At 45.9% G+C, this 26,743-nt stretch overlaps 2 protein-coding genes across 3 annotated transcripts in view; one reads left to right on the plus strand and one right to left on the minus strand.

Moving 5' to 3' along the window:
• Positions 1 to 22,367, minus strand: part of LOC100084333 (pseudouridine 5'-phosphatase) — a 101,529-nt gene extending 79,162 nt beyond the window's left edge. Inside the window, exon 1 of the mRNA XM_029079788.2 lies at positions 22,249 to 22,367. Coding sequence (XP_028935621.1) covers positions 22,249 to 22,303 — 55 coding nt within the window. The 5' untranslated portion in view covers positions 22,304 to 22,367. The remainder of the gene's footprint in view (positions 1 to 22,248) is intronic.
• STS (steroid sulfatase) overlaps positions 22,236 to 26,743 on the plus strand; it is a 110,709-nt gene continuing 106,201 nt past the window's right edge. For both annotated transcript variants that reach the window (XM_029079784.1, XM_029079787.1), the window contains exon 1: positions 22,236 to 22,279. In XM_029079784.1, the coding sequence (XP_028935617.1) occupies positions 22,266 to 22,279 (14 nt within the window). In that variant the 5' untranslated portion in view covers positions 22,236 to 22,265. The remainder of the gene's footprint in view (positions 22,280 to 26,743) is intronic.

Consider the following 26,743-nt stretch of genomic DNA (forward strand, 5'->3'; position numbering starts at 1 on the left):
GTCTCAGAGTATCTTTGGACACAGCAATTTATATAAAACGCTACCCAATCTTATGTCTGCATTTTCAGCAAAACCGGCACTGATGAAGTAGCGCCCAAAATAAAGTATAAAGAATCTAACCAACTTTAAGATCAATGCATACCTAACGATCGCAAAGGGCACATTTAAAGCAACACTTTGAAAATTATCTTAAAACATTAATACTGTGATCCATATTACAGGAGTAATCTTTGGCTTTTTTTAAGGATGCTAATTTTTAACACAACAAATTTTTTGGCTAGAAGATCTTTAATCCAGAAACACAAAAGGTGAAGTCATCGTTTCAATTTCCCAACGATGCTCCCGATTCTGAATGTAAATGGACCAGAACTAAAGGAATGGGAAACTTTAATTGGCTTAATCTTGAATTCCCACATCACAAATGTCTACCTGCAAGATAGAACAACAGGCCTAGTATCCTCCCAGCCGATCCAAGCCCAGGTAACCCTATCTTAGTTCTTGTATTTACGGAGTGCTTACTGTTGGCAGAGCACTGTACTAAGCACTTGAGAGGGTACAATAGAACAATAAACAGCCCTTTGGTACATAGTTTTATGTATTTCTGTCTGGGAACTGTCACTCCTGTCTTGCTTGAGAGTAAATTCCATGTGTCAAGTTCCCAAACATAAGGATGCTTAGAAATTGAAACATAACACTTGATTATTCAGGGTATAATTATCCGGTTTATGGATGATTCCATCCTCTTCCTTCTTCTCCCTTGGGCTTTCTGTTGGTTTTTTTTTGGCTGTCGGGACTCATTAGAAACACCCATCAATAGGGAAATAAAACTGCTGAAATTTAAACAAATCCATTGTGTTAGTGCTTCTATGAAAGCGCTTCTGGTTTCAGATGGTCTGTAGGTTGCAATTACTCCCGCTATCGATGTTTCCCAAATGTTGGACGGTAGAAAATAATCACCGTACTAATACCCCGGTCAGATATTATGGGACTAGAGATGTAGACGTCTGAAGAGAATGGAAAAATTGGGGGGAGAAATGTGCGTCTCCCCCAGTCTGCTAAGAAATTCTGCCTTTTAGGGAAAAAATAGAAATTTAGGAGTGAATGGAAGAAATAACTCTTCTGAGATTTCTTTCCTTTAGAATGACGTAGGAAATAATTTTCAAATATGTTTTTCAGATGGCCTTTGCTGATTTTTGTCTGCCCTCCATTTCTAAAACTATGAGCTTCTTTTATTGAGACTCAGATTGATGATTGAACAGAAGGGTAGTCCTAAGACGAGATAATTAAAGCTCTCTTTAGTTTTCTATTGAAGTCTTCTGTTTTCAGCGTTCTTTTTCCATCTTGTATCGGCTGGGAAAATGAAAAGAGAGGTACTGAGAATTCAAAAATCATTTGTTCTCTCCGGTCACCTGGCATTCACCCCTCCCTCAGCATGGCAGCAATTCTGTAATTATCAGTAATTTATTTATTTATATTAATGACTGTCTCTGCTACTACACTGTTAGCTGTCAGTGGGCAGGGGACATATGTACCATTCATCCATTCATTCATTCATTCAATCGTATTTAATGAGCGCTTACTATATGCAGAGCACTGAACTAAGCACTTAAAATGATGGTATTTAAGTGCCTACTATATGCCACGCACTGTTCTAAGCACTGGGTAATCAAAGTAATACAAGGTAATCGGATCGTCCCAAAGTCACACAGCCGATAAGTGGCAGAGTTGGAATTAGAACCCATGACCTCTGACTCCCAAGCCCATGCTCTTTCCACTAAGTCAAAATACTGACAATCCCTACCCAACAATAGGCTCACGGTATAGCGGGGGGATTATATTGTTGTTGTTGGATTGTACTCTCCCAAGTGCTTAGTACACTGCTCTGGAGGCAGTAAGTGCTCAATAAGTACCATGACTGACTGATTGATCTTGCACCCTCTAAGTAACTTAATTACCCCCCTCTGGAGAAATCCATGGAGAAGATGTCTGTACATTCCCCACTGGGGAACAGATTTTTGTCTCTCCCATCTCTCCATCGGCTCCTCCCTACTTCTCTACAGTTTTCGTCCTTCTCTTCTCCCCAGCAACTACACCTCATATGCCATCTTTTACTCTTGCCTTTCTCCAACTGCTCCTCTAAACCGTTCTTTGTCTCCTTCAGAATCTAAAAAGTCACTTCCTCCAAAAGGCATTTTCTGACGATTTCTCCTCTTACCTGGTCTTGCTACTCTGTCAACCTGCTTAGCACTCACACATGTATCTGTCGATTTGTTCGATCATTGCTCGTATGGGTTTTTCTTTACTTGCATCTATTTTAATAACACTAATCAGAGTATTTAAGCCTCTTAGTATGTGCCAAGCCCTAGGGAAGATGCAAAGTAATCAGATCAAAATCTAAGAGGGAGGGAGAGGGGGTACCGAATCTCCGTTCTACAGATGAGGATGCTGAGGCACAGAGAAGTGAAGTGGCTTGCCCACGGTCACACAGCAAACAAGTGGCAGAGCGAGGATTAGAACCCAGGTCCTCTGACTCCCAAGCCCATGCTCTTCCCACTAGGCTATGCTGCTTCCCTTCTTCCTTCACCTGTTATATGTTTGATAGTGTTTCCGCTCATCTCCTGGGCAGGACTATTTCTTTTACTTCTATTCTGGTACCAGTAGCCTGCTTACAGCAAACACTCGATATATGTTACTGACAGTGCCGATGGTGATCTCTCACGCCTTGCACCGATAAATAAAATTAAATAATGGTATTTATTAAGGGTTTATTATATGCCAAGCACTCTAGGAAGCATACACTAGATCATCAGGTTGGACAGTCCCTGTCCCACATAGGGCCCGCTAACGAGGAGGGAGTCGGATTTAATCCCCATTTTTGACAGGTGAAGAAACTGAAGCAAAGAGAAGTTAAGTGACTTGACCAAGGTCACACAGCAGGCAACTGGTGGAGCTGGGTTTAGAACCCAGGTCCTCTGACTCTCAGGCCCGCACTCTCTCCGCTAGGCCAGGCTGCTTCTAAGCCATTATTCGCCAGGAACTACGCAGAAGATACCCTTGTGTGCTTTGAATGGGGCACCAGCTATATCCATTCGATTGTATTTATTGAGTGCTTCCTGTGTGAGGAGCACTGTACTATGTGCTAGGGAGAGTACAGTATAAGAATAAACAGATTTACTCCCTGCCACATGTCAGCAGAGTCAGGAGTCTGGTAGCAATAGGCAGATGATGCTTGGGTAGCAATGTCTCCCTGGAGCAATGTCTCCATAAAACTGGAACTAGCCCAGCCCTGAAAGGATAATAATAATAATAATGGTGGTATTTGTTAAGCACTTACTATGTGCAAAGCACTGTTCTAAGCGCTGGGGGGATACAAGGTGAACAGGTTGTCCCACGTGGGGCTCACAGTTTTTAATCCCCATTTTACAGATGAGGTAACTGAGGCACAGAGAAGTTAAGTGATTTGCCCAAAATCCCACAGCTGGAAAGCATCGGAGACGGGATTCAAACCCATAACCCGTGACCCCCAAGCCCGGGCTCTTTTCACTGAGCCCCGCTGCTTCGGACCTTAGAGCAAGCCCAGCTGGGCTGGCCAAAGAGGACCTGGGTTCTCATTCTGGGGCGGCCACTTCTCTGCTGTGTGACCTTGGTCAAGTCACTTAACTTCTCTGGGCCTCAGTTACCTCGTCTGTAAAATGGGAATTAAGACTGTGAACCTCATGTGGGACAGGGATTGGGTCCAACCTTATTACCTTGTATCTACTCCACTGCTTACACAGTACCTGGCACATAGTGAGCACTTAACAGATACCATTTAAAAAAATGTGAAGTAGCCACGGAGGTCAGAAGCTGGTCAGTGTGCATCCCGGCCTTGAGGTGATAGGTGGCGTGTGCCTACCTGTGTGTGTGTATTTGTGTATGTGTACGTGTCTACAGGCACCCTGAGGGAAAGACTATGACACAACGATCGTGGGTTCATCTTTACTTGCATTGCTTGAATCAGTCTAATCCCGGCTCTGCCAATTGTCTGCTATGCAAACTTGGGCAAGTCCTTTACTTCTTTGTGCCTCGGTAAGCTCATCTAGAAAATGGGGACAAAGACATGGGGACAAAGCCTCATGTGGGATATGGATTGGGTCCAATCTGATTAGCTTCGATCTAGCCCAACATTTGATACAGTGCCTAGCACATATGAAGAATTTAGCAAATACCATAAAAAGAAAATGAAAAAACTCAAAATGCACAAAAGTGTTTCACATTTTAAATTTCCCAAACCAAAAAGTACAATTTACTATAAATGAATCATGTATAATACAGCCTTAAAATCAAGACGTAAATTTTGGTCATCATTCATCGACTGCCCTCGGAGCACTGTAAGAGGGAATTGGGAGCAAAGATCGCAAACTCACTGAGGTTTGGCATAGTGTCTATTTTTGCTATCGTACCCCACCAAACACTCAGTACAGTGCTCTGCATAAAGTACTATTAATTGGTTGCTAGAACGCAATAAAACACACGGGATCTCAGGGAACTTACAATCTATCTGGTAAGAAAATATGAATTCCACATATTTCTCTCCTCCTCAAAATTTCCTTTTTTCTCCCCAGAGTCAAATTGCACACATCTCTAGAGGAAGAAGCTACAAGGATGCAGCCCTGTAGAAACATCCCTTTGACAGTCTTCAAAGGTTTGTGTACTTGGCATCTTAAAACAATTAGTGGGTGGTTGTTCTTGATCCTGTCAGATCTTCTTAGCAGCTGACTTAAGAACTGGTTCATCGAGTCTGCTGGTAAGATTTGGTACCCGAAAGATGAACAGGTCTGCCTAGTAGCACCTTGCCATCTTTTTTTCCTTTTCATGGTATTTCTTAAATGCTTACTATGTGTCAAGCACTGTTTTAAGTGCTGGGTTAGATACAAGTGAATCGGGTCCGACACAGTCCCCGTCCCACGTGGGCTCACAGTCTAAGTAGGAAGGAGACTAGGTATCGAATTCCAATTTTATAGTTGAGGAAACTGAGGCACCAAGAAGTTAAATGACTTGCTCGAGCTCACACAGCAAGCAAGTGGCAGAGCGGCATCAGAACCCAGGTCCTCTGACTTCTAAGCCCATACTTTTTCCATTAGGCCACGCTGCTTCTCATCGCAATGAGATCCCTTTCAGAGCCTTTACTCTGACACCTCCATCCACCTCAAAAACAACAGCTGCGATGGAATGCCATTAAAGCTGGTAAAAGTCATGGGGATTTTGCCCAACAGGGCCCTAGCAACATTTCACCCTGCTGCATGGAGAAGCAGCATGACCTAAGGAAAGAGCACGGGCCTGGGAACCAGAAGCCCTGGCCCTGCCACTTTTCAGCTTTGGGACCTTGGGCAAGTCATTTAACTTCTCCGGGCCTCGTATCCTCACCTGTAGAATGAGGATTCTGTTCACCCTCCTACTTGGACTGTGAGCCTCACGTGGGACAGGGATTGGGTCCAACCTGATTATCTTGTATCTACCCCAGTGCTTAGAACGGTGCCAAGTATATGGGAAATGCCTAATAATCATCATCATCAGTATTATTATTGAGAAGATGGGGGCTAATCCATACAGTTCAATATAGGCAGGGGATGTGTCTACCAACTATTATATTATACTTTCCTGTGTGCTTAGTACAGTCCTTAATACAGTAAGCGCTCAATGAACACCCCAGATTGAAAGATTGATACCCACGCATTTCCGAAAGAGAAAAATGCTTCAGGAAAATGAGGTGCCCGAGGAGAACTGCCGTCTCCCCACCCGTGTCACCCTGACAAACTCCTCCACGCTTGGGGGGGGCGGGGGGCAATCATCGAAATCAACCACTGTCACTGACACCCTTCCCGGGGGGTCGGGGGGGCACGGCACTCCTCAACGGGCTAAGGCAGGCCCCGGGCATATCTCCTTGGGGCCATATGGAAGGCCAAGCACCGTGACACCTTCAGGCCCCAGGAGGCCTGAGGCAGAGGCAGATATGGACTTTGACCAAAAGTCCTTAGGGCCCCTGGAGTTGGCAATCAGGCAGCATCAGGATCACTTAGGGGCAAATTCTTGGATAATGATCACTGTGGCATTTGTTTAAGGCCTACTGTGTGTCAGACATTGTCCTACTCTCCTACTACAGCCAAGCCCACACGCTTCGCTCCTCTAATGCCAACCTTCTCACTGTACCTCGATCATGTCTATCTCGCCACCGACCTCTCGTCCACATCCTGCCTCTGGCCTGGAATGCTCTCCTTCTTCATACCCGACAATTACTCTCCCCCTCTTCAAAGTCTCATTGAAGGTACATCTCCTCCAAGAGGACTTCCCTGACTAAGCCCTCCTTTCCTCTCCCTTCGGCGTCGCCCTGACTTGCTCCCTTTATTCATCCCTCTCTCAGTCCCCAAACGCTTATGGGCAGATATGTAATTTATTTATTTATGTTAATGTCTGTCTCTCCCTCTAAGCTCATTGTGAGCGGGAAAGTGTCTGTTGTATTGTTATTCTGTATTCTTCCAACCGTTTACTACACTGCTCTGCACACAGTAAGCGCTTAATACAAGTTCAAGTACAGTCAAACAGGTGAGACAGACCCTAAAATAAATCACAAGTCGGGGGAAGTTTAAAGATGTGTCTGTAAATGCTTCTGGCAGGGTTGGTTGGTCCGAGTGCTCAGATGATGCAGAAATGTTGAAGTAACAGGAGGAAGTAAAATGGTGGGGGAGAGGTGGAAGGAGACACTTCCCCTGCTCCAGAAGATCTTAGAGCAGGGATTTATAACTCCCTGAATGCTGATGACTCTTTTAGGGCAGCAGTCATGCCAACAGGGAAGTAAACTGATTCTGGAGAATTTTGCAAAATCACCAGATCATAAGACCAGATAGTACAGTTGAAGTCTTAAGTTCCTTGTCAGCAATGTCTATCAATCTAAAAAGTCAAAATGTTCCTGGTATTTTGAAGCCATCTGATGACCAGCAATAATTAGAAAACTGTACCAAGGGGAGTTGACCTATTAGAGGGTATCAGAGTCCACCGTTACATGTCACATCAAAATCAAGAGCTGAGCTCAAGCCCTGAGAAGCAACATGGCCTAGTGGATAGAGCTATGGGCCCGGGAGTCAGAAGGACCTGGGTTCTAATCCCAGCTCAGCCACTTATCTGCCGAGTGACCTTCATTTCGCTGGGCCTCAGTTAACTCATCTGTCAAATGGGGATTAAGACAGTGAGTCCCACGTGGGACATGGACTGTGCCCAGTTCTCAGTACAGTGACTGGCACATAGTAAGCGCTTAAAACAGGTCATTAAACAAAGCCCTCGATGGACCGGTATCAGGGACAGATCATCGGACCTATCGCCAGGACTGGTGTGGCATTTATTAAGTAAATATCTGGACCAAGTCTGAAACAAAGATCTGGAAGGCAGTCATTCAGTTCAGTCTAAAAGTGCTTTAATCATAACTCAGACACCATCATTTAGGGAGAAAGGAAAATATCTGGGCATCAAAGCCCGAATAAAAGTGAAGTAATGTGCACAAAAGGACTAAACAATCAATCAATTGGATTTATTGAGTGCATATTGTGTGCAGAGCACTGTACTAAGTGCTTGGGAGAGCACACTACAACAGTGTCGGCAGACAAGTTCCCTAACTACAACAAGTTTACGGTCTATGGGGGAAGACAGACGTTAATATAAATAAATAAATTATAGATTTCTACACCAAGTGCCCTGGGGCTGAGGGAGGGGTGAAGAAAGGGTGCAAAGGGCGACAAGGTAGGGAGTGGCAGAAGAGGAAAGCAAGGTCTAGTCGGGAATGCCTCTGCTTGGTTGAGGAAATGTGACCAGATGACACACTTCAACGACACACTGAAGTGCGACCTGAAGTGCTGCGATCATCAAGTCGGAGAAAGGTCGCCGAGGCCAGAGTTTCACAGTCTAATGCCTTCGTTGCTCACTTCTGTCGATGTGAGAAAAACGTTAAAATCCATTTGGACGTTCTAGGCCCACTCCTAGACAGCCAGAATGGGAATAATTGGAATTAGTCACTCTGCGACTTCATCATTCGACAGTCGCCTGGGCAATGTTCGCATGAGGAAACAGGTAGCCTGATGACTCTTGTGGCAAGAATGCAGAGAGGTAAAAATGCAAAACAATCCCATTGCCATATAATAATAATGATTATAGTATTTGTTAAGCACGTCCTTTGTGCCCAGCACTGTTCTAAGCCCTGGGGTAGATACAAGGTAATCAGGTTGTCCCACGTGGGGTTCATAGTCTTAATCCTCATTTGTCTTAATCCTCATTTTACAGGTGAGGTAACTGAGGCAAAGAGAAGTTAAGTCACTTGACCAAGGTCACGCAGCAGATGAGTGGCGGAGCCTGGATTAGAACCCATGTTCTCTGACTCCCAAGCCTTTGCTCTTTCCACTAAGCCATGCTGCTTCCTATGTGGGATGCCCATTTCCCTCTGAGTCACAAAAATGGGAAGAAGTATGGCTTCGTGGGCTAAGGAAACAGGAAATCAGTTTTTCAACTAACATCCTGGGTGACTTTATGTCAGTCATTATGGCTCTTGACCCAGTGTTATCCTACGGCCTATGTGGTTCAGATCATCTCCCAAAACCTCTATTTAAGGGGTGGAGGAAAGAAAACGGTGGGGCTTCTCGGCAATAATGACTCACATTGGACTGGAAGTCCATCTGACTTAAGCGCAAGAGGCAGTGTGGCCGGGTAGGAGGAGCACGAGCCTAGGAGTGAGAAGACTTGGTTCTAATCCCGGCTCTGCCACTTGTCGGCTGTGTGGACTTGGACAAGTCGCTTAGCTTCTCTGTGTCTCGGTTTTGTCATTTGTAAAATGGGAATTCAGTACTAACAACCTTGTTGTACTGTACTTTCCCTACCCCTTAGAACATTGATCTGCACAAAGGAAGCACTCACATCTGATTGATTGATTGAGGGTCTGACCTGATTAACTTGCATCTACCCCATTATAGGGCTTTGCACTTACCTATTATAGGGTATTTGCACTTAACAAATACCATTTAAATAAGCCCAAACTGTACTTTATCATTTATCATAATACACACTGAAGTTTTCATTCTATTCCAGAAAACAAAATAACCCCTTTATTTTTGTTTTAATTTTCCCTGCCCAAAACACACTCTTCAGTGCTGGGTGAGTTTAAAGTCAAGGGCCTGCTATTAAAAGAGACTGAAATGTTTCCATACCAGTTGCTGTTTTATAACTAATTCTTGAAGTTTTGATAAAAACAACTCCCCGATTTTCAAACAACAGCGGCGAACTGATGAGATGATCCAAAGAGAAGTTATTCTGGACCAAAACCAGAAGGAGCAAAGACGCACATGAAAATCAAATAAAGGACATCTATTCGACATCAATTATGCTCTCGCTGAGGACAGATATCCAATCACAACAGATGGTGAGCAATCCAATATAAACTAAAATGCATATGCTTTTTTCTCACTCTTTTCCTCCCCAACTCGAAATGTTCTTCAAAAACCCACTTGTGGGGAATCCCACTTGTACCTTTATGTTTTAGAAACAGTGCATGATGATAACCACTTGACATTGAAAATGCTATCATCCACAATTATAAAGCTCATATGTGGCTATTGGCTCAAATGACAACATATGTAGGCTTCTCAGAAGACATATATCCTGAAGCCCATCTTGGGCTAATTTGGCAGACTTTATCCCCTTCCCTAACTACAATGTCAGTTTTGAGGATTTAAGTAATCTATGTGTCTCTAGTCTCTACGTGTATATATTATTATTATTACAGTTACTATTGCAGTTACTATTAATGATAACTGTGGAATTTGTTAAGTGCTTACTAGGTACCAAGCATTCTACTAAGTTCCAGAGTAAATATAATGGAGAATCAGGTATTTAACCCCCTTTTTACAGACGAGGAAACTGACACACAGAGAAGTTAAGTACTGTGCCTGGCACATGGTAAGCACTTAACAAATACCATTATTATTATTATTGTTGTTAAGTGAATTGCCCAAGGTCACATAGCAGACAAGTGGCAGAGTTGGGAGAAGAAACCAAGCCCCAGCTCTCTGCTATATTTGTTTGAAGTTAAAAACTATTTATTTGCTAGAAAATGGAAGGCTCTGAACACATTACTCCTCACTCTAGGCTTCAAGGCTCTACATCACCTTGCCCCTTCCTACCTCTCCTCCCTTCTCTCTTTCTACCACCCACCCCGCACGCTCCGCTCCTCTGCCGCCCACCTCCTCACCGTCCCTTGGTCTCCCCTATCCCGCCGTCGACCCCCGGGCCACGTCCTCCCGCCGTCCGGGAACGCCCTCCCTCCTCACCTCCGCCAAACTGATTCTCTTCCCCTCTTCAAAACCCTACCTAAAACTCACCTCCTCCAAGAGGCCTTCCCAGACTGAGCTCCTCTTCTCCCTCTACTCCCTCTACCACCCTCCTTCACCTCTCCGCAGCTTAACCCTCTTTTCCCCCCATTTCCCTCTGCTCCTCCCCCTCTCCCTTCCCATCCCCTCAGCATTGTACTAGTCCGCTCAACTATATATTTTGGTATATATTTCCATTACCCTATTTATTTTGTTAATGAAATGTACATCACCTCGATTCTTTTTAGTTGCCATTGTTTTTACGAGATGTTCTTCCCCTCGACTCTATTTATTGCCATTGTTCTCGTCTGTCTGTCTCCCCCGATTAGACCGTAAGCCCGTCAAACGGCAGGGACCGTCTCTATCTGTTGCTGACTTGTTCATTCCAAGCGCTTAGTACAGTGCTCTGCACACAGTAAGTGCTCAATAAATACTATTCAATGAACATTAATGGACAAGCAGGCCACCAGTGATTAGCAGAGGAAAGTTAAAGCTGATAGCTGGGCCATTCATTTTAAAAATTATTAGATGATTTTCAAGAAGGCCAACGGGCAATTCTTCCAGGATTTTAGTTTTAGTTTAATTAAAACTCAAGACGGTGGTGATGGCTACGGCTGTAGTTGTGACTTTGTGACTCTGAGCCACAAGGAACCTGAAATTCTGCTCTTCTAGCCGCAGCACCCTATTGCTTGTGTTTCTTTCTTGTGTATCTGTTCTTTTATGCTGTTTTAGTGTTCATTACTTCATCTTTTCAGAGTTGTTGCCTCCCCCCATTTATATTTTTAAATTTGAGCTCCTGGAAATCCAGGGACTGCTTCTAATTCCTACCTGTGCACTCTTTCCCCGTGTTAAGAACCTATTCTGCACACAGTAAACCACTGAATCAATACTGTTAATATTACTACTATCACTACTACCACCAAGAAGTCATATTCCGAAAAGTCAAGGCTTTATAATCTTAAATTATTCTTAATTATCATATTATAAGGCCTCAACAAATGATCAGATGATCAGAACTTGTTGCCTTTTGTCACCAGTAACTGTAACAGATCCAGGAAGGCGAGCCCCATGGCGCTTTGAAAATAACACTCCTCAAAACTAACTCACTCATCAAAACCTTCATCGAATCCTCTTTCGGTGGGTTTCTCCTGAACAGTAAGAAGGAATGGCTCCTCAAAGTCTAAAGGATATTTATTCATTCATTCAGTCGTATTTATTGAGCGCTTACTGTGTGCAGAGCACTGTACTAAGTACTTGGAAAGTAGAGTTCAGCAACAGAGACAATCCCTGCCCAACGACAGGCTCACAACTTGGGGTTAAGAAACAGCATGGCCTAATGGAAACAAGATGGGCCTGGGAGTCAGAGGACCTAGGTTCTAATTCCGGTTCTACCACTTGCCTGCTGTGAGATCTTGGGCAAGTCATTTCACTTCTCTGGCCTCATTTTCCTCATCTGTCAAAACGGGATTCTGTTGTCCCTCCAGCTTAGACTGTGGGACAGGGATGGTGTTTGACCTGTACATTTAATACAGTGCTTGGCACATGGTAAGTGCTTATCAATACCACTATTATTATTATTATTAGTGATGGGAGTTTGGAGAGCGATGGTTATAGAGGGGCTGAGACGACTTTGGACTGGGGTTAATTTATGTAGGTCCCTCTATTTCTCCTCTTAACCCCTTGCTGCCAAATTCGGCTAATTTCTCTGTTCCTTAACACCCCCACCAGGTGGGCAGGGAAGAGGAGAAGAGGTGAAAGCCCCATCAGCCCATTGGATTTTGTATCAATTTTTGATAAGGGAGGACCGTTTGGAGGAGCTAGGAAGTGTCAATGGCTGTAATAATGGATGTAAAGGGCACAACACAGGCCTAGGAGAGGCAGGCTGGGCTCAGACCAATCTATCCATCAGTGGTACTTCATTCATTCAATCAATTACTGTGTGCGGAGCACTGTACTAAACACTTGGGAGAGTACAATACAACAATAAACAGATACATTCCCTGTCCACAACAAGCTTACAGTCTAGAGGGTGGTATTTACTGAGAGTTTACTATGTGCAAAGCAGCATATTAAGCGCCTGGAATAATGCAACACAATAGACTGTGAACCCCTTATTGGGCAGGGATTGTCTCTATCTGTTGCCGAATTGTACATTCCAAGCGCTTAGTACAGTGCTCTGCACATAGTAAGTGCCCAATACATACGATTGAATGAATAGAGCCTTATTGAAGGCCCATCTCCTTCAGGAGGCCTTCCCTGACTAAGTCCTCTTTTCCTTTCCTTCCACTCCCTTCTGCTTCTGCATCACCCTGACTTGCTCCCTTTATTCATCCCTCCTCCCAGCCCCAGAGCACTTATCAATTTATATTAATGTCTCTGTCCCCCGCTAGACTGTAGCTTGTTTGTGGGCAGGGAATGTAGCTATTATATTATTATACCGTATTCTCCCAGGGGCTTAATCCTGTGCTCTGCGCAGAATAATATACTACTGATTGCTCAGCACACAGTAAGCGCTCAATAAATAAAAGCGAATGATTCATTTAGTAGACAATGGGGAGTTAGCAATTACAACAGCTATGGCTCTGTCAATCAATCAGTGGTATTTATAGAGTGCTTAGTATGCAGAGCGCTGTCCTAAGTGTATGGTATTTAGAGTGCTTACTATGCAGAGCACTGTCCTAAGTGTTTAGCACTATACTGCGTACTAGCTTCAAAAATCTCATTACACTTGAGGGACTACAGATCCCACTAGCCGCCCGAGACAACAAGGTCTATGGATTCCTTGCCCCAATCAGTGACCCGGACAGGAATTGGGCCAGTCCCAAACCGGATACCGTTGTGGAGTATGTGGCTACTGCAAGTCACCGCATATTTCTAAGTGGCTAAGAAGTCGGGAGGGCGGGAGGGCATTGACAGTGTTTAGACAAGATCCTAAGTTTGCCCCAGGGAATCTGGGGCCAGTGGACATGTGATATTCAGCACAACCTCCCAGCACTTCTCTCCACCACTTGTCTGCTGTGTGACCTTGGACAAGTCACTTGGCTTCTCTAGGCCTCTGTTACCTCATCTGTAAAATGGGGATTGAGACTGTGAGCTCCATGTGGGACAGGGACTGTGTCCAACGTGGTTAACATGTATCTAGCCCAGTGCTTAGAACAGTGCTTGACACATAGTAAGCGCTCAGCAAGAACCAGAATCGTTATTATTATTTTGCATGTATCTCTGAATTATAGATTACAAATTATACTATAGAGAGAGAAGCAGCATGGTGTAGTGGATGGAGCACAGGCCTGGGAGTCAGACGGTCATGGACTCTAATCCAGGCTCCGCCACTTGTCTGCTATGTGATCTTGGGCAAGTCACTTCACTTTTCTGTGCCTCAGTTACCTCGTCTGTAAATTGGGGATTGAGACAATGAGCCCCAAACGGGACTTGGACTGTGTCCAACCTGAATAGCTCGTATCTATTCCAGCACTTAGTACAGTGCCTGGAGCACGGGTGGGTGCTTAACAAATACCATTTAAAAAATAAAAAAAAAGGACAAACCAATGGAGTTGGTTGGAGACCCACAGGAAAATGAATAACAGATGGGGGAAATGGGAGAGTAAAATGACATATATATAAGCGCTGAAGGGCTGAGAATGGGGTGAATATCAACTGCTTAAAGGGTACAGTTTCAGGTGCCTAGTGAATTCTGAAGTGATCACGACAGCATGGACAAGTTGGAAAGGATGGGAGTAGAAAAAGGTGAAGGAAGAGGAAAAACACTGAGGTATAAAAAGTGTCCTGAAATGATGTTGTTTTAATCCATGGTATGGTAGCCACACTTAATAAGAGTATTTTTGAGAAGCATTACTTTGTCTTATCCGAGGAAGAGACAAAACAAACTTTGATGAATCTGGTAAATTTAAGAAGTAGTTATTAGAGACAGTCTCAGTTTCTGCTAAAAGGCTTTTAAAAAACCTCTCCACAGGCTAATTGTCCAAATCATAAAAAGAAACTTTCTTCTATAAACAAACATCATAAAATTTAATTAAGTTAATCAGAAAAGCAGTGATTGCAACCGAGTTGACTCTCTTGTAAATACCGCAGTGAAGGCACAGGGATATGAAATGATCAGGGCGAACCCTATGATGAACATTTTTTTTTCCAACTATGAAGAGACAGATACTATCGTTCCCATTTCCAAATCGCAAAAGGACCAGGTTTTTCTGCCTTCTGTAGCCCTAAAGTCTATGGGGGAGACATTTTCTTCTGTCCTGTTTTCAGAGCCCCTGGGCTGCTAAACACGCACTGCTGATAGTGGCTTGGGTTACCCACTACTGTGATATGAGAAGCAAGGAGGCCTAGTGGAAAGAGTATGGGCCTGGGAGTCAGAGGACCTGGGTTCTAATCTCAGCTCCGCTACTTATGTTTTTTTAAATGGCATTTGTTAAGCATTTACTATGTGCCAGACATCATACTAAGCGCTGGGGTGGATACAAGTAAATCGGGTTGGAAACATGGATCTCACAGCCTTACTCCCCATTTTACAGATGAGGTAACCGAGCTCAGAGAAGTTTGGTGACTTGCCCGAGGTCACGCAGCAGACAAGTGACAGAGCTGGCATTCGAACCCAGATCCTTCTGACTCCCAGGCTATGCTCTATTCACTATTCGAGAAGCAGCGTGGCTCAGTGGAAAGAACCCGGGCTTTGGAGTCAGAGGTCATGGGTTCGAATCCTGGCTCTGCCACTTGTCAGCTGTGTGACTGTGGGCAAGTCACTTAACTTCTCTGTGCCTCAGTTACCTCATCTGTCAAATGGGGCTTAAGACTGTGAGCCCCACATGGGACAACCTGATTCCCCTGTGTCTACCCCAGCGCTTAGAACAGTGCTCTGCACATAGTAAGCGCTTAACAAATACCAACATTATTATTATTATGTCTTTAATTCTCACTGCTGTACTAGAAAGTAATATTAACCATTCTGTTAACCATTCTGTTAACCATTCTGTTAACCATTCTCAATTCTTTTCTTCACAATACTTTATTCTATGTGAGTCCACTATTTACATGATTTTTATTCCAACATGGTCCTTATCGGTGGGCCTTTTCAGGGGTGGGAAGTGGCTGGTAATGAATGTCGAGAGTATACTAAAACAGGGAATATAAAAGTGGTAAGAACTCTCTCTCCCTCTGATCACCAAAACAGTCCTCAGACCAGTGAAAGAAATACCACAGAGGACTACATTTCAATCAATCAATGGTATTTATTGAGCGCTTACTGTGTGCAAAGCACTGTACTGAGCGCTTGGGAGAGTACAATACAACAGTTGGTAGACACATACCCTGCCCATGAGTTTTCAATATTTATAAATCATTTAGACTGTCACAAACTTAACACTGAAGGTCACTGATTGGAAGAAAGAATCAAGGCAGTAGATTTCTTCAAATCCTGAATCTCTCTCTGTCGTATATGTTTTGGTATCCAAAGTGGTTGAATGACCAAAGAGAGAAATGTTTCAAGTTGCTCAATGAACTGAGTTGTCTCCACTCCAAACAATGGGCTTTTAAACTGGGAGAGTCAGAGTCAGAGGTGGCATCTATTTTTTTCAATCTATTTCGTCACATGGACAGGGCAACGAGGGTGTCTAATTCAGAGTAAATTCACCGCTCCACCCAGATAAAGTGACTGGGCAAAGCCTCTTCTCACACCACTGGAGTCCCAGCCTATTCACCCACAATCCCCCACATATCACAAACAATGCAGAGTTTGAAGCAAACAAGAATACAGGTCATTAAGCCTGAAACAGACCATATGTCCTCTAATAAAGAGGCATAGTGGAATGTATTAAGGCAGTTATAAAGGTGAGGCCCCATTCGTATCACAAATTTCCCTTCTACATAGGAAGAATCTTGTTTCGTGTTATAGCCTGTGCCTCAAGTATGCTTCTTTAGGTTCGCTCTATTCAATTGGTTTAAAAAAAGGACTCTTCACCAGAGCTACTGTGTAAGAGCTCTGGATGATCCATTTGATTTTCCCATCTACAAGGGTCCCGTGAAAAAAGGGTTAGACTCTTAACAGCTCCAGAGTGATGACCAAGAAGTCACTGCGAACAACAGCAGCCCACAGTCAATCAATGGCATTTATTGATTTTTATGTTTTTCAAAGTATTTGTTAAGGGCTTACTATCTGCCAGACACTGTACTAAACGCTGGGGTAGATACAAGCTAATCAGATTGGACAAAGTCCATGTCCCATCTGAGGCTCACAGTTTCAATCCTTTTAATCCCCACTTTGCAGATGAGGTAACTGAGGTACAGAGAAAGTCAGTGACTGGCCCAAGGTCACACAGCTGACAAGTGAAGAGCTGGGATGAGAACAGAGGCCCTCTGACTCTCAGGCCCGAGCTCTGTCCACAAGTCCACGCTACTCTTTATTGAGTGCTTCTGTGTGCAGAGCACTGGACTAAGCATTTAGGAGAGTTGAGTTGGGAGACACGTTCCCTGGCCAAGAGTTTACAGCTTAGAGAGGCTTTCCACTGACTGGTTGGAGGGAAAAATTCTCAGTGATTTACAAAATGAACTCTTTGGGCTGGAATGTGCCTTCTGGATGCTTAAGATAAAAAGAAGAATTAATAATTCTGGTATTTGTTAAGCACTTACTGTGTGGCAGGCACTGTTCGAAGCATTTAACTGAGGATGGTTAGTTTTGGGATATTTTTCCTGGGACAGAGTTGGGTACTAAAGAGTTAATGGTCTATACCCCACTAATTTTTTTGTTTTAATGGTATGTGTTAATGCCAGGTACTGTTTGAAACACTGGGGACAATACAAACTAAGGAAGTTGGACACAGTCCGTATCCCACCTGGGACTCACAGTCTTAAATCCCATTTTACAGATGAGGTAACTGAGACACAGAGAAGTAAAGTGAACTACCCAAGGCCACACAGCAGACAAGTGGCGAGCCAGGATTAGAACATAGGTCAGTCAATTGTATTTATTATTTACTGTGTGCAGAGCATAGTAATAAGCACATGGGAAAGTACAATATCACAATGAACAGATACATTACCCGGCCACAGTAAGCTTAAAAGTCCTCTGACTCTCAGGTCTGGACTCTAACAAACACCACAATTATTCTTCTTCTTCCTAGTCCAAGCCGCTTCCCGAGGTCACACAAGGTACTTTGGCTTTTCATTTTTGCTTTCAGTTTCAGGCTTGTGAAGTACTTGCTGCAAATTATGGACTCTTCTTTGTTTCATACCCACTTCTGGGGGGGTGGGGGTCATGAGAGGGGGGCATCAGACCTCACTTTACAATCCACTTCCCTGGTCTGAGGTAACAAGGTACCGAATCGATCAATCGATCCTTAGCATTTGCAGAGAGTTGGAGTGAAAACTCCACATTCGTCGTTCGGAGGGCTGTTTGCCTGGTTCTTGTACACACAATGAGTTGGAAATTCAACCCGGAAAAGGCTTCCAGGATATTCGGATGACTTCCTAGGTGTGTCAGCAGTTGCAGAAAAACACTTGCAACTATCGTTAATGAATTTAAAAATCTGCAGATGTGAGATCTTTCTGAAATGCTTCTGAAGTGCCAGTGACTAGCAGCAGTAAGGAACATCTGGTGAGAGTGCTGTTGACATTGCACACTGCATGGTAAAACATACAATAATAATACCATAATACAAGCAATTATTCTGTATTGCTTGTAATTTTTTTGTAGTTCATTTTTCTATACTAATAATGAAGCACAACCTATTTTGCTTCCCAAGTGAAACCCAGGAAAATGTCATCGACACGGTTTCCACTGAACTCGCAAATCTGAGAAGCAACAGGGGGAGATAGGCTAGGAGAATGAATGTCACAGAAATAACCTTGAAGGTTAACCTCGAGAAGCAACTTGGCCGAGCGGATAAAGCAAGGGCCTGAGAGTCGAAGGGCCTGGGTTCTAATCCCGGCTCTGGCGCTCGTCTGCCGTGTGTCAACTTGGATAAGTCGCTTAATTCTTCTGGGCCTCAGGTACTTGATCTGTAAATTGGGGTTGAAGACTGTGAGCCCCTTGTGTCCAACCCACTTAGCTTGCATCTACCCCAGCCCTTAGTACAGCAGCATCTGGCACATCGTAGGAGTTTAACAAATCCCAATAAAACAAAATTTAAAAAACCTAAATCTGCAAATGCAATTTCCACTTTGACACAGTGTTTTCTCCCCTCATCATCACCTCATTTGGAAGGGGACAGGGGCTTTACACCAAATGGATATTTCTAGAGCTCTAATTAGTCGGCCTTTCCCTTCTGCCCCACTTAAAAGGTGAGTTTGCGGGGGGTCTAAATGAGGCACAGCCCCCAAAGGGAGAAAGCAGCCTGGCCTAGTGGAAAGAGCAGAGGACCGGGCCTCCAGAGGCCTGGGTTTTAATCTCCGTTTCCGCCACTTGCCCGCTGTGTGACCCTGGGCAGATCATTTAACTGCTCTCTGCTGCACTTTGTTCAACTGCAGAAGGGGGGTTCATTCATTTATTCAATAGTATTTATTGAGCGCTTACTATGTGCAGAGCACTGTACTAAGCGCTTGGAATGTACAAGTCGGCAACAGACAGAGACAGTCCCTGCCCTTTGACGGGCTTACGGTCTAATCGGGGGAGACAGGCAGAAAAGAACAATGGCAATAAATAGAGTCAAGGGGAAGAACATCTCATAAAAACAATGGCAACTAAATAGAATCAGGGTGATGTACATCTCATTAAATAAAATAAACAAAATAAATAGGGCGATAAAGATATATATAGCAGACGAGTACAGTCGAGTACAGTGCTGAGGGGGTGGGACAGGAGAGGAGGGAAAGGGGGGAGAAGAGGGTTTAGCTGTGGAGAGGTGAAGGGGGGATAAAGGAAACAGAGGGAAAAAGGGGGGAGCTCAGTCTGGAAAGGCCTCTTGGAGGAGGTGAGCTTTAAGTAGGGATTTGAAGAGGGGTTATGTGGTGTCTCTCCCCTTTAAACTGTGATCCCCATGTGGGACAGGGACTGATCTCCCAGAACAAGAATAATAATAATAATGGTATTTGTTAGCTGCTACGTGCCAAGCATTGTTCTACATACTGGGGTAGACACTAGGCAATCAGGTAGGCAATCACACGGTAAGTAAGATGGGAAACAGTACTTAGGTTAGTACCTGGCACCTTGTAAATGTTTAACAAATATCATCAGCAGACAAGCTGGAATTGAATGCCCAGTTTTTAGAGGAGGCCCAGAAAATTCAGATGACTCGACCAAGGTCGCAAAGCAGGTAAGTGTCACAGCTGAAATCCCTCTCAACTCTGGGGCCCGTGCTCTTTCCATTAGGCCACGCTGCATCTCCCGGGGCTCGGCATTATTATTCATAGTATCTATTCATTCAGTGGCATTTATTGAGCGCTTACTATGTGTGCAGAGCACTGTCCTAAATGCTTGGCTTAGTGAAGCTGCGTGGCTTAGTGGACGGAGCCCGGGCTTCGGAGTCCGAGGTCGTGGGTTCTAATTCCCCCACTTGTCAGCTGGGTGATTCTGGGCAAGTCACTTCACTTTTCTGGGCCTCAGTTCCCTCATCTGTCAAATGGGGATGGAGACTGGGAGCCCCACTCGGGACAACCCGATGACCTCGTATCCTCACCCAGCGCTTAGATCAGGGCTTGGCACGCAGTAAGCGCTTAACCAATACCATCATCACTGTGATTTTTAAAAAGCCGACAGCTTCTGGCCCACAGCGAGCTCACAGTCTAGAAAGAAGCAGCGTGGCTCAGTGGAAAGAGCCCGGGCTGGGGAGTCAGAAGTCATGGGTTCTAATCTGGCCTTGGCCGCCTGTCAGCCATGTGACTTGGGGCAAGTCACTTCACTTCTCTGGGCCACAGTTCTCTCATCGTTCAAATGGGGATGAAGACTGTGAGCCCCATGTGGGACAATTTGATCACTTCATTCATTCAATCGTATTGATTCAGCACTTACTATGTGCAGAGCACTGTACTAAGCCCTTGGAATGTATAATTGGGCACCTTGTCTCCTCCCCAGCGCTTCGAACAGTGCTTTGCACATCGGAAGCGCTTACCAAGTGCCCTCATCATTATTATTAGAGGGGGACTAAGTGCTTGGAATGTATAATTGGGCACCTCGTCTCCTCCCCAGCGCTTCGAACAGTGCTTTGCACCTAAGAAGCGCTTACCAAATGCCCTCATCATTATTATTAGAGGGGAAGTAAGCGCTTGGAATGTATAATTGGGGACGTCATCTCCTTCCTAGCGCTTACCAAATGTCCTCATTATTATTAGAGGGGGACTAAGCGTTTGGAATGTATGATTGGGCACCTCGTCTCCTCCCCAGCGCTTAGAACAGTGCTTTGCACCTAAGAAGCGCTTACCAAATATCCTCCTCATTATTATTAGGGGGGATTAAGCGCTTGCAATGTCTAATTGGGCACCTCGTCTCCTCTCCAGCGCTTAGAACAGTGCTTTGCACCTAAGAAGCGCTTACCAAATGTGCTCCTCATTATTATTAGAGGGGGATTAAGCGCTTGCAATGTCTAATTGGGCACCTCGTCTCCTCCTCAGCGCTTAGAACAGTGCTTTGCACCTAAGAAGCGCTTACCAAATGTCCTCCTCATTATTATTAGAGGGGGATTAAGCGCTTGCAATGTCTAATTGGGCACCTCGTCTCCTCCCCTGCGCTTAGAACAGTGCTTTGCACTTAAGAAGCGCTTACTAAATGTCCTCCTCATTATTATTAGAGGGGGATTAAGCACTTGCAATGTCTAATTAGACCCCGTCTCCTCCCCAGCGCTTAGAACAGTGCTTTGCACCTAAGGAGCGCTTATCAAATGTCCTCATTATTATTAGAGGGGGATTAAACTCTTGCAATGTCTAATTGGGCACCCCGTCTCCTCCCCAGCGCTTAGAACAGTGCTTTGCACCCAAGAAGCGCTTACCAAATGTCCTCCTCATTATTATTAGAGGGGGATTAAGCGCTTGCAATGTCTAATTGGGCACCTCGTCTCCTCCTCAGCGCTTAGAACAGTGCTTTGCACTTAAGAAGCGCTCACCAAATGTCCTCATTATTATTAGAGGGGGATTAAGCGCTTGCAATGTCTAATTGGGCACCCCGTCTCCTCCCCAGCGCTTAGAACAGTGCTTTGCACCTAAGAAGCGCTTACCAAATGTCCTCCTCATTATTATTAGAGGGGGATTAAGCGCTTGCAATGTCTAATTGGGCACCTCGTCTCCTCCCCTGCGCTTAGAACAGTGCTTTGCACTTAAGAAGCGCTTACTAAATGTCCTCCTCATTATTATTAGAGGGGGATTAAGCACTTGCAATGTCTAATTAGACCCCGTCTCCTCCCCAGCGCTTAGAACAGTGCTTTGCACCTAAGGAGCGCTTACCAAATGTCCTCATTATTATTAGAGGGGGATTAAACTCTTGCAATGTCTAATTGGGCACCCCGTCTCCTCCCCAGCGCTTAGAACAGTGCTTTGCACCCAAGAAGCGCTTACCAAATGTCCTCCTCATTATTATTAGAGGGGGATTAAGCGCTTGCAATGTCTAATTGGGCACCTCGTCTCCTCCTCAGCGCTTAGAACAGTGCTTTGCACCTAAGGAGCGCTTACCAAATGTCCTCCTCATTATTATTACAGGGGGATTAAGCGCTTGCAATGTCTAATTGGGCACCTCTTCTCCTCCCCAGCGCTTAGAACAGTGCTTCGCACATGGGAAGCACTGAGCCAGCGCGGGGGGGGGGGCGGAGCGGCGGTGCGCGGAGCGCTGCGGTAAGCGCTGCGGGGAGGCGGGGGGTGGGTCCCCGGCGTGGCAGCCCCGCCCCCTGCCCTCCCCGCTCCCGGAGGCGGCGGCGGCGGCGGTACCGACCGAGCAGGAGGCCGTCCATGTCGAAGAGCAGGTGGGTGCGGGTTCCGGGGGCCATGGGGAGCGGCGGGGCGCTGGGTGCGGGTGGGGCGCTCCCCGCGGTGCGCAGGCGCCCTGGGCCACCGCCCCCCCCCCCCGCCGTCCCGCCTCGGTGTCCCGCTCGCCCCCTGGCGGCCGGTCGGGGGCCCGCTGCCCACAGTCGGGGGGGGGAGGGGGCGGCCCGCTGCCCCGCGCAGGTGCACCAAGTCTCGCCCCTTGTAGCCCCCCTCGTCCGCTTCTCTCCTCCTTGCCCCTTTCCTTTCTTCTTTCCCCTTCCCTCCTCCTTCCCCTTTCCTTCCTTCTTTCCTTCATTCTTTCCTCCTTCCCCCCTTTCCTTCCTTCTTTCCTCTTCCCTCCTCCTTTCCTCCTCCTTCCTTCTTTCCCCTTCCCTCCTCCTTCCTTCTTTCCTCCTCCTTCCCCCTTTCCTCCTCCTTCCCCCTTTCCTTCCTTCTTTTTCCTTCCATCTTTCCTTTCTTCTTTCCCCTTCCCTCCTTTCCCCTTGCCCCTTCCTCACCCCTTCCCTCCCTTTTTCCCCCTTTCCCTCTCCCTCCTCTTCCTCTCCCTCCTCCTTCCTCCTTTGCCCCTTCCCTCCTCCTCTCCCCCTTCCTCGCTCCTTTCCTCCTTTTTTCCCCCTTTCCTCTCCCTTTCCCTCTTCCCTTCTTTCCCCTTTTCCCCTTCCCTCCTCCTTTCCCTCCTTTTTTCCCCCTTTCCTCTCCCCTTCCCTTCTCTTTTCCTCCTTTCCCCTTCTCTCCTCCTTTCCCCTTTTCCTCTCCCTCTCCTCCTCCCTTTTCCCCTCCCTCTCCCCTTCCCTCCTTCCTTCCCCCTTCTCCTACCTCTCCTCTTCCCTCCTTCCTTCCCCCTTCTCCTACCTCTCCTCTTCCCTCCTTCCTTCCCCCTTCTCCTACCTCTCCTCTTCCCTCCTTCCTTCCCCCTTCTCCTACCTCTCCTCTTCCCTCCTTCCTTCCCCTTTCCTCCTCCCTCTTTTCTCATTGCCCTCTCTCCTCCCAACGGGGCATTATCAGGAAGACTGAGGTCAGGCAGATAGAAAAGGGCCAGCAGTAAAGACGGCCTGGCCTGGCCTGGCGTAACACCCCTGGGGCTTCAGACCCCCCCAGGGTGGCAGGATGGGCTGTGGGGAAGTCGCCACCTCATCCTGTGCTTGTTGTTATATTGTCGTACTCTCCCTCCGAGCGCTTTGTACAGTGCTCTGCACCCAGTAAGTGCTCAATAAATACCACTGATTGATTGTCCCAGGTTGGACATCCTGGGCGGCGTCTGTCACCACTCGGTTTCTATTAGCGGCCGGTATTTGGTTTTGACCCAACTGGTACCTCGACTAAACAGGAGGCAGAGCAGAGAGTTGAAAGCTTGTGGCATCTCCCTCGTCTCTGCCCGCTACGGCCGAAGGGGAAAGGGAAAGGGAAAAGGGATCCATTTTTTAGTGCATTTGACTCCATCTGCTGCAGTCTACATTTTTTGTTTTTTGTTTTTCATGTCCAGTGCTTCTCGGCTGTATTTTGCAACACACATAGTCCCGGCCCCTTCCCCCCCCACACTGTCTCCAGACTTCCCATAGCAGATAATGCTGACTGACTCAGAGATAGACAAGTTCTAACTGTGTTTATGCTTTCTGTTTGTTCACTCAGGGTATCGAGCAATCTATTGTATTTATTGAGCCCTTATTCACTCATTCAGTTGTAGTTATTGAGCTTGAGGAGCACTGTACTAAGCACTTGGGAATGTAATAATAATAATGTTGGTATTTGTTAAGCGCTTACTATGTGCCAAGCACTGTTCTAAGCACTGGGGTAGATACAGGGTAACCGGGTTGTCCCACGTGGGGCTCACACTTTTAATCCCCATTTTACAGATGAGGTAACAGAGAAGTTAAGTGAGTTGCCCAAGGTCACACAGCAGACGAGTGGCGGAGCCGGGATTAGAACCCTTGACCTCTGACTCCCAAGCCTGGGCTCTTTCCACTGAGCCAACCCTGCTTGACACAGGTGGTAAAGTTATTAATAAATGTCATACAGGTTTCTCAGGTGGTAATTACTATATTTAAATGGAGATGTCTACGCTGGCATTTATATGTTGGGGTGACTAAGACAAACGGTGCAATATGCTTAAGAAAGCATGATAGAACTCAGCGCGTGGTACGTTGAGAGCTTCTCAATGTGGTAAGAGCGGATACTTGAGAAGTTATGAACGTGAATGCTCACCGTTCCATTTTAAGCTCCTGGTGGGCAGGGAACGCGTCGACCGACTCTTTTACATCGTACTCTCTCAAGCGCTTCGGGTAGTGCTCTGCCCTCGGGAAGCGCTCAATCAATTTCGTCGACTCATTGAAGTAGCAGAGCACAGACTGGAAACTTGTTGTAGTCAGGGAATGTGTCTGTTATGCTGTCATGTACTCTCCCAAGTGCTTAGTACAGTGCTCTGCGCACAGGAAACGCTCAGTAAATCTGATTGACATCCTCAGCACAAGGGGCAGTCTTTGTACAGGGTGGGGCTGGGGTTGTCTACCCCACACAGACCTTTTCAGGCACTCATAGGAAAATATCATCAGCGGTGCCATCTCGGAGTATGCAGCGAGCTGTGAGAAGCATGTGGCTTAGGGAAGCGGCATAGCTCGATGGCAAGACCCCAGGCTTGCGAGTCAGAAGTCGTGGGTGCTAATCCCGGCTCTGCCACTTACCAGCTGTGTGACTTTGGACGAGTCACTTCGCTTCCCAGGCCCTCGGTTCCCTCATCTGTAAAATGGGGATTAATAATAACGATAGTATTAATAATGTTGGTACTTGTTAAGCACTTACTATGTGCAGAGCACTATTGTAAGCGCTGGGCGAGATACAGGGTAATCAGGTTGTCCCACTTGAGGCTCACGGTCTTCATCCCCATTTTACAGATGAGGTAATTGAGGCCCAGAGAAGTTAAGTGACTTGCCCATAGTCACACAGCTGCCAAGTGGCAGAGCAGGGATTCAAACCCATGACCTCTGACTCCCAAGCCCGGGCTCTTTCCACAGAGCCACGCTGCTTCTCTGGGAGCCCCATGGGCTATTCATTCATTTAATCGTATTTATTGAGCACTTACTGTGTGCAGGGCACTGTACTAAGCGCTTGGGAGAGGAAAATACAACAATAAACGGACCCATTCCCCGCACACAACGAACTTGTTGACAATCCTCTCTGCTGAGGAGAGGAAGGATGTAGCCGGGTGGAGTAATAATAAGCTCATTTTGGGCAAGGAATGTGTCTACCAACTCTGTGGTACTTTCCCAAATGCTTACTACAGTGTTCTGTCCACAGTAAGCTCCCAATATCAGTTAAGCAATCAATTGTATATATTGAGTGCTTACTGTGTGCAGAGCACTGTACAAGAAGCAATGTGGTATAGTGAGAAGCAGCATGGCCTAGTGGAGAGAGCACGGGTGTGGGAGTCAGAAGGTCATGGGTTCTAATCCTGGGTCCACCACTTGTCTGCTATGTGACCATGGGCAAGTCACTTCACTTCTCTGGGCCTCAGTTGCCTCATCTGTAAAATGGGGAATTAAGACTGTAAGCCCCATGTGGGACAGGGACTGTGTCCAATCTGATTACTTTGTATCTACCCCAGCGTTTGGAACAGTGCTAGGCACCTAGTGAGCGCTTAACAAACACCATCATTATCATTATTACTAAGTGCTTGGGAGAGTGCAATATAGCAACCTAGAGTTGGTAGACACATTCCCTGCCCACAGTGAGCTTACATTTTGGGGGGGAGGCGGACATTAATATTAATAAATACATTCTGGATATGTACATAAGCGCTGTGGGGCTGAGGGAGGGGTGAAAAAAGGGTGCAAACCCAGGGGCCAGGGTGACCCAGAAGGGAGTGGGAGAAGAGGAAATGAGGGCATAATCAGGGAAGGCCTCTTGGAGGAGATGGGCCTTCAATAAGGCTTTGGAGGTGGGGAACGTCACTGTCGGATATGAAGAGGAAGGGCGTTCCAAGCCGGAGATGGTCAATGAATACCATGGATGATGATGATGACGATGGTATCTGTTTAGGCCTTACTAAACATTTTACTAAATGCTGGGGTGGATTCATGATAATCAGGTCGGGCAGAGTCCTTGTCCCACATGGAGTTCACAGCCTAAGGAAGAGGGAGAAGAGAGATTTAATCCCCAGTTTACAAATGAGGAAAATATCTCCCACTCTAGAATGTACGCTTGTTGTGGATAGGGAACTTTTCTGTTATATTGAACTCTCCCAACTGCTTAGTTCAGTGCTCTGCACACAGTAAGCACTCAATAAATCTGATTGATCGATCGACTAATTGAAGTGACTTGCCCAAGGTCCCACAGCGGATAAGTGGAGGAGCCAGATTGATGACAGACCAGCTCAAAACCAGATTTTCCTGTAGAAAGCCAGTCAGCTGGTCACCCTAACCAGCGATAGTCTGGAAAACACCGCAGCT

This window comes from Ornithorhynchus anatinus, chromosome 15, assembly GCF_004115215.2.
Source record: "Ornithorhynchus anatinus isolate Pmale09 chromosome 15, mOrnAna1.pri.v4, whole genome shotgun sequence".
NCBI classification, from domain to species: domain Eukaryota; kingdom Metazoa; phylum Chordata; class Mammalia; order Monotremata; family Ornithorhynchidae; genus Ornithorhynchus; species Ornithorhynchus anatinus.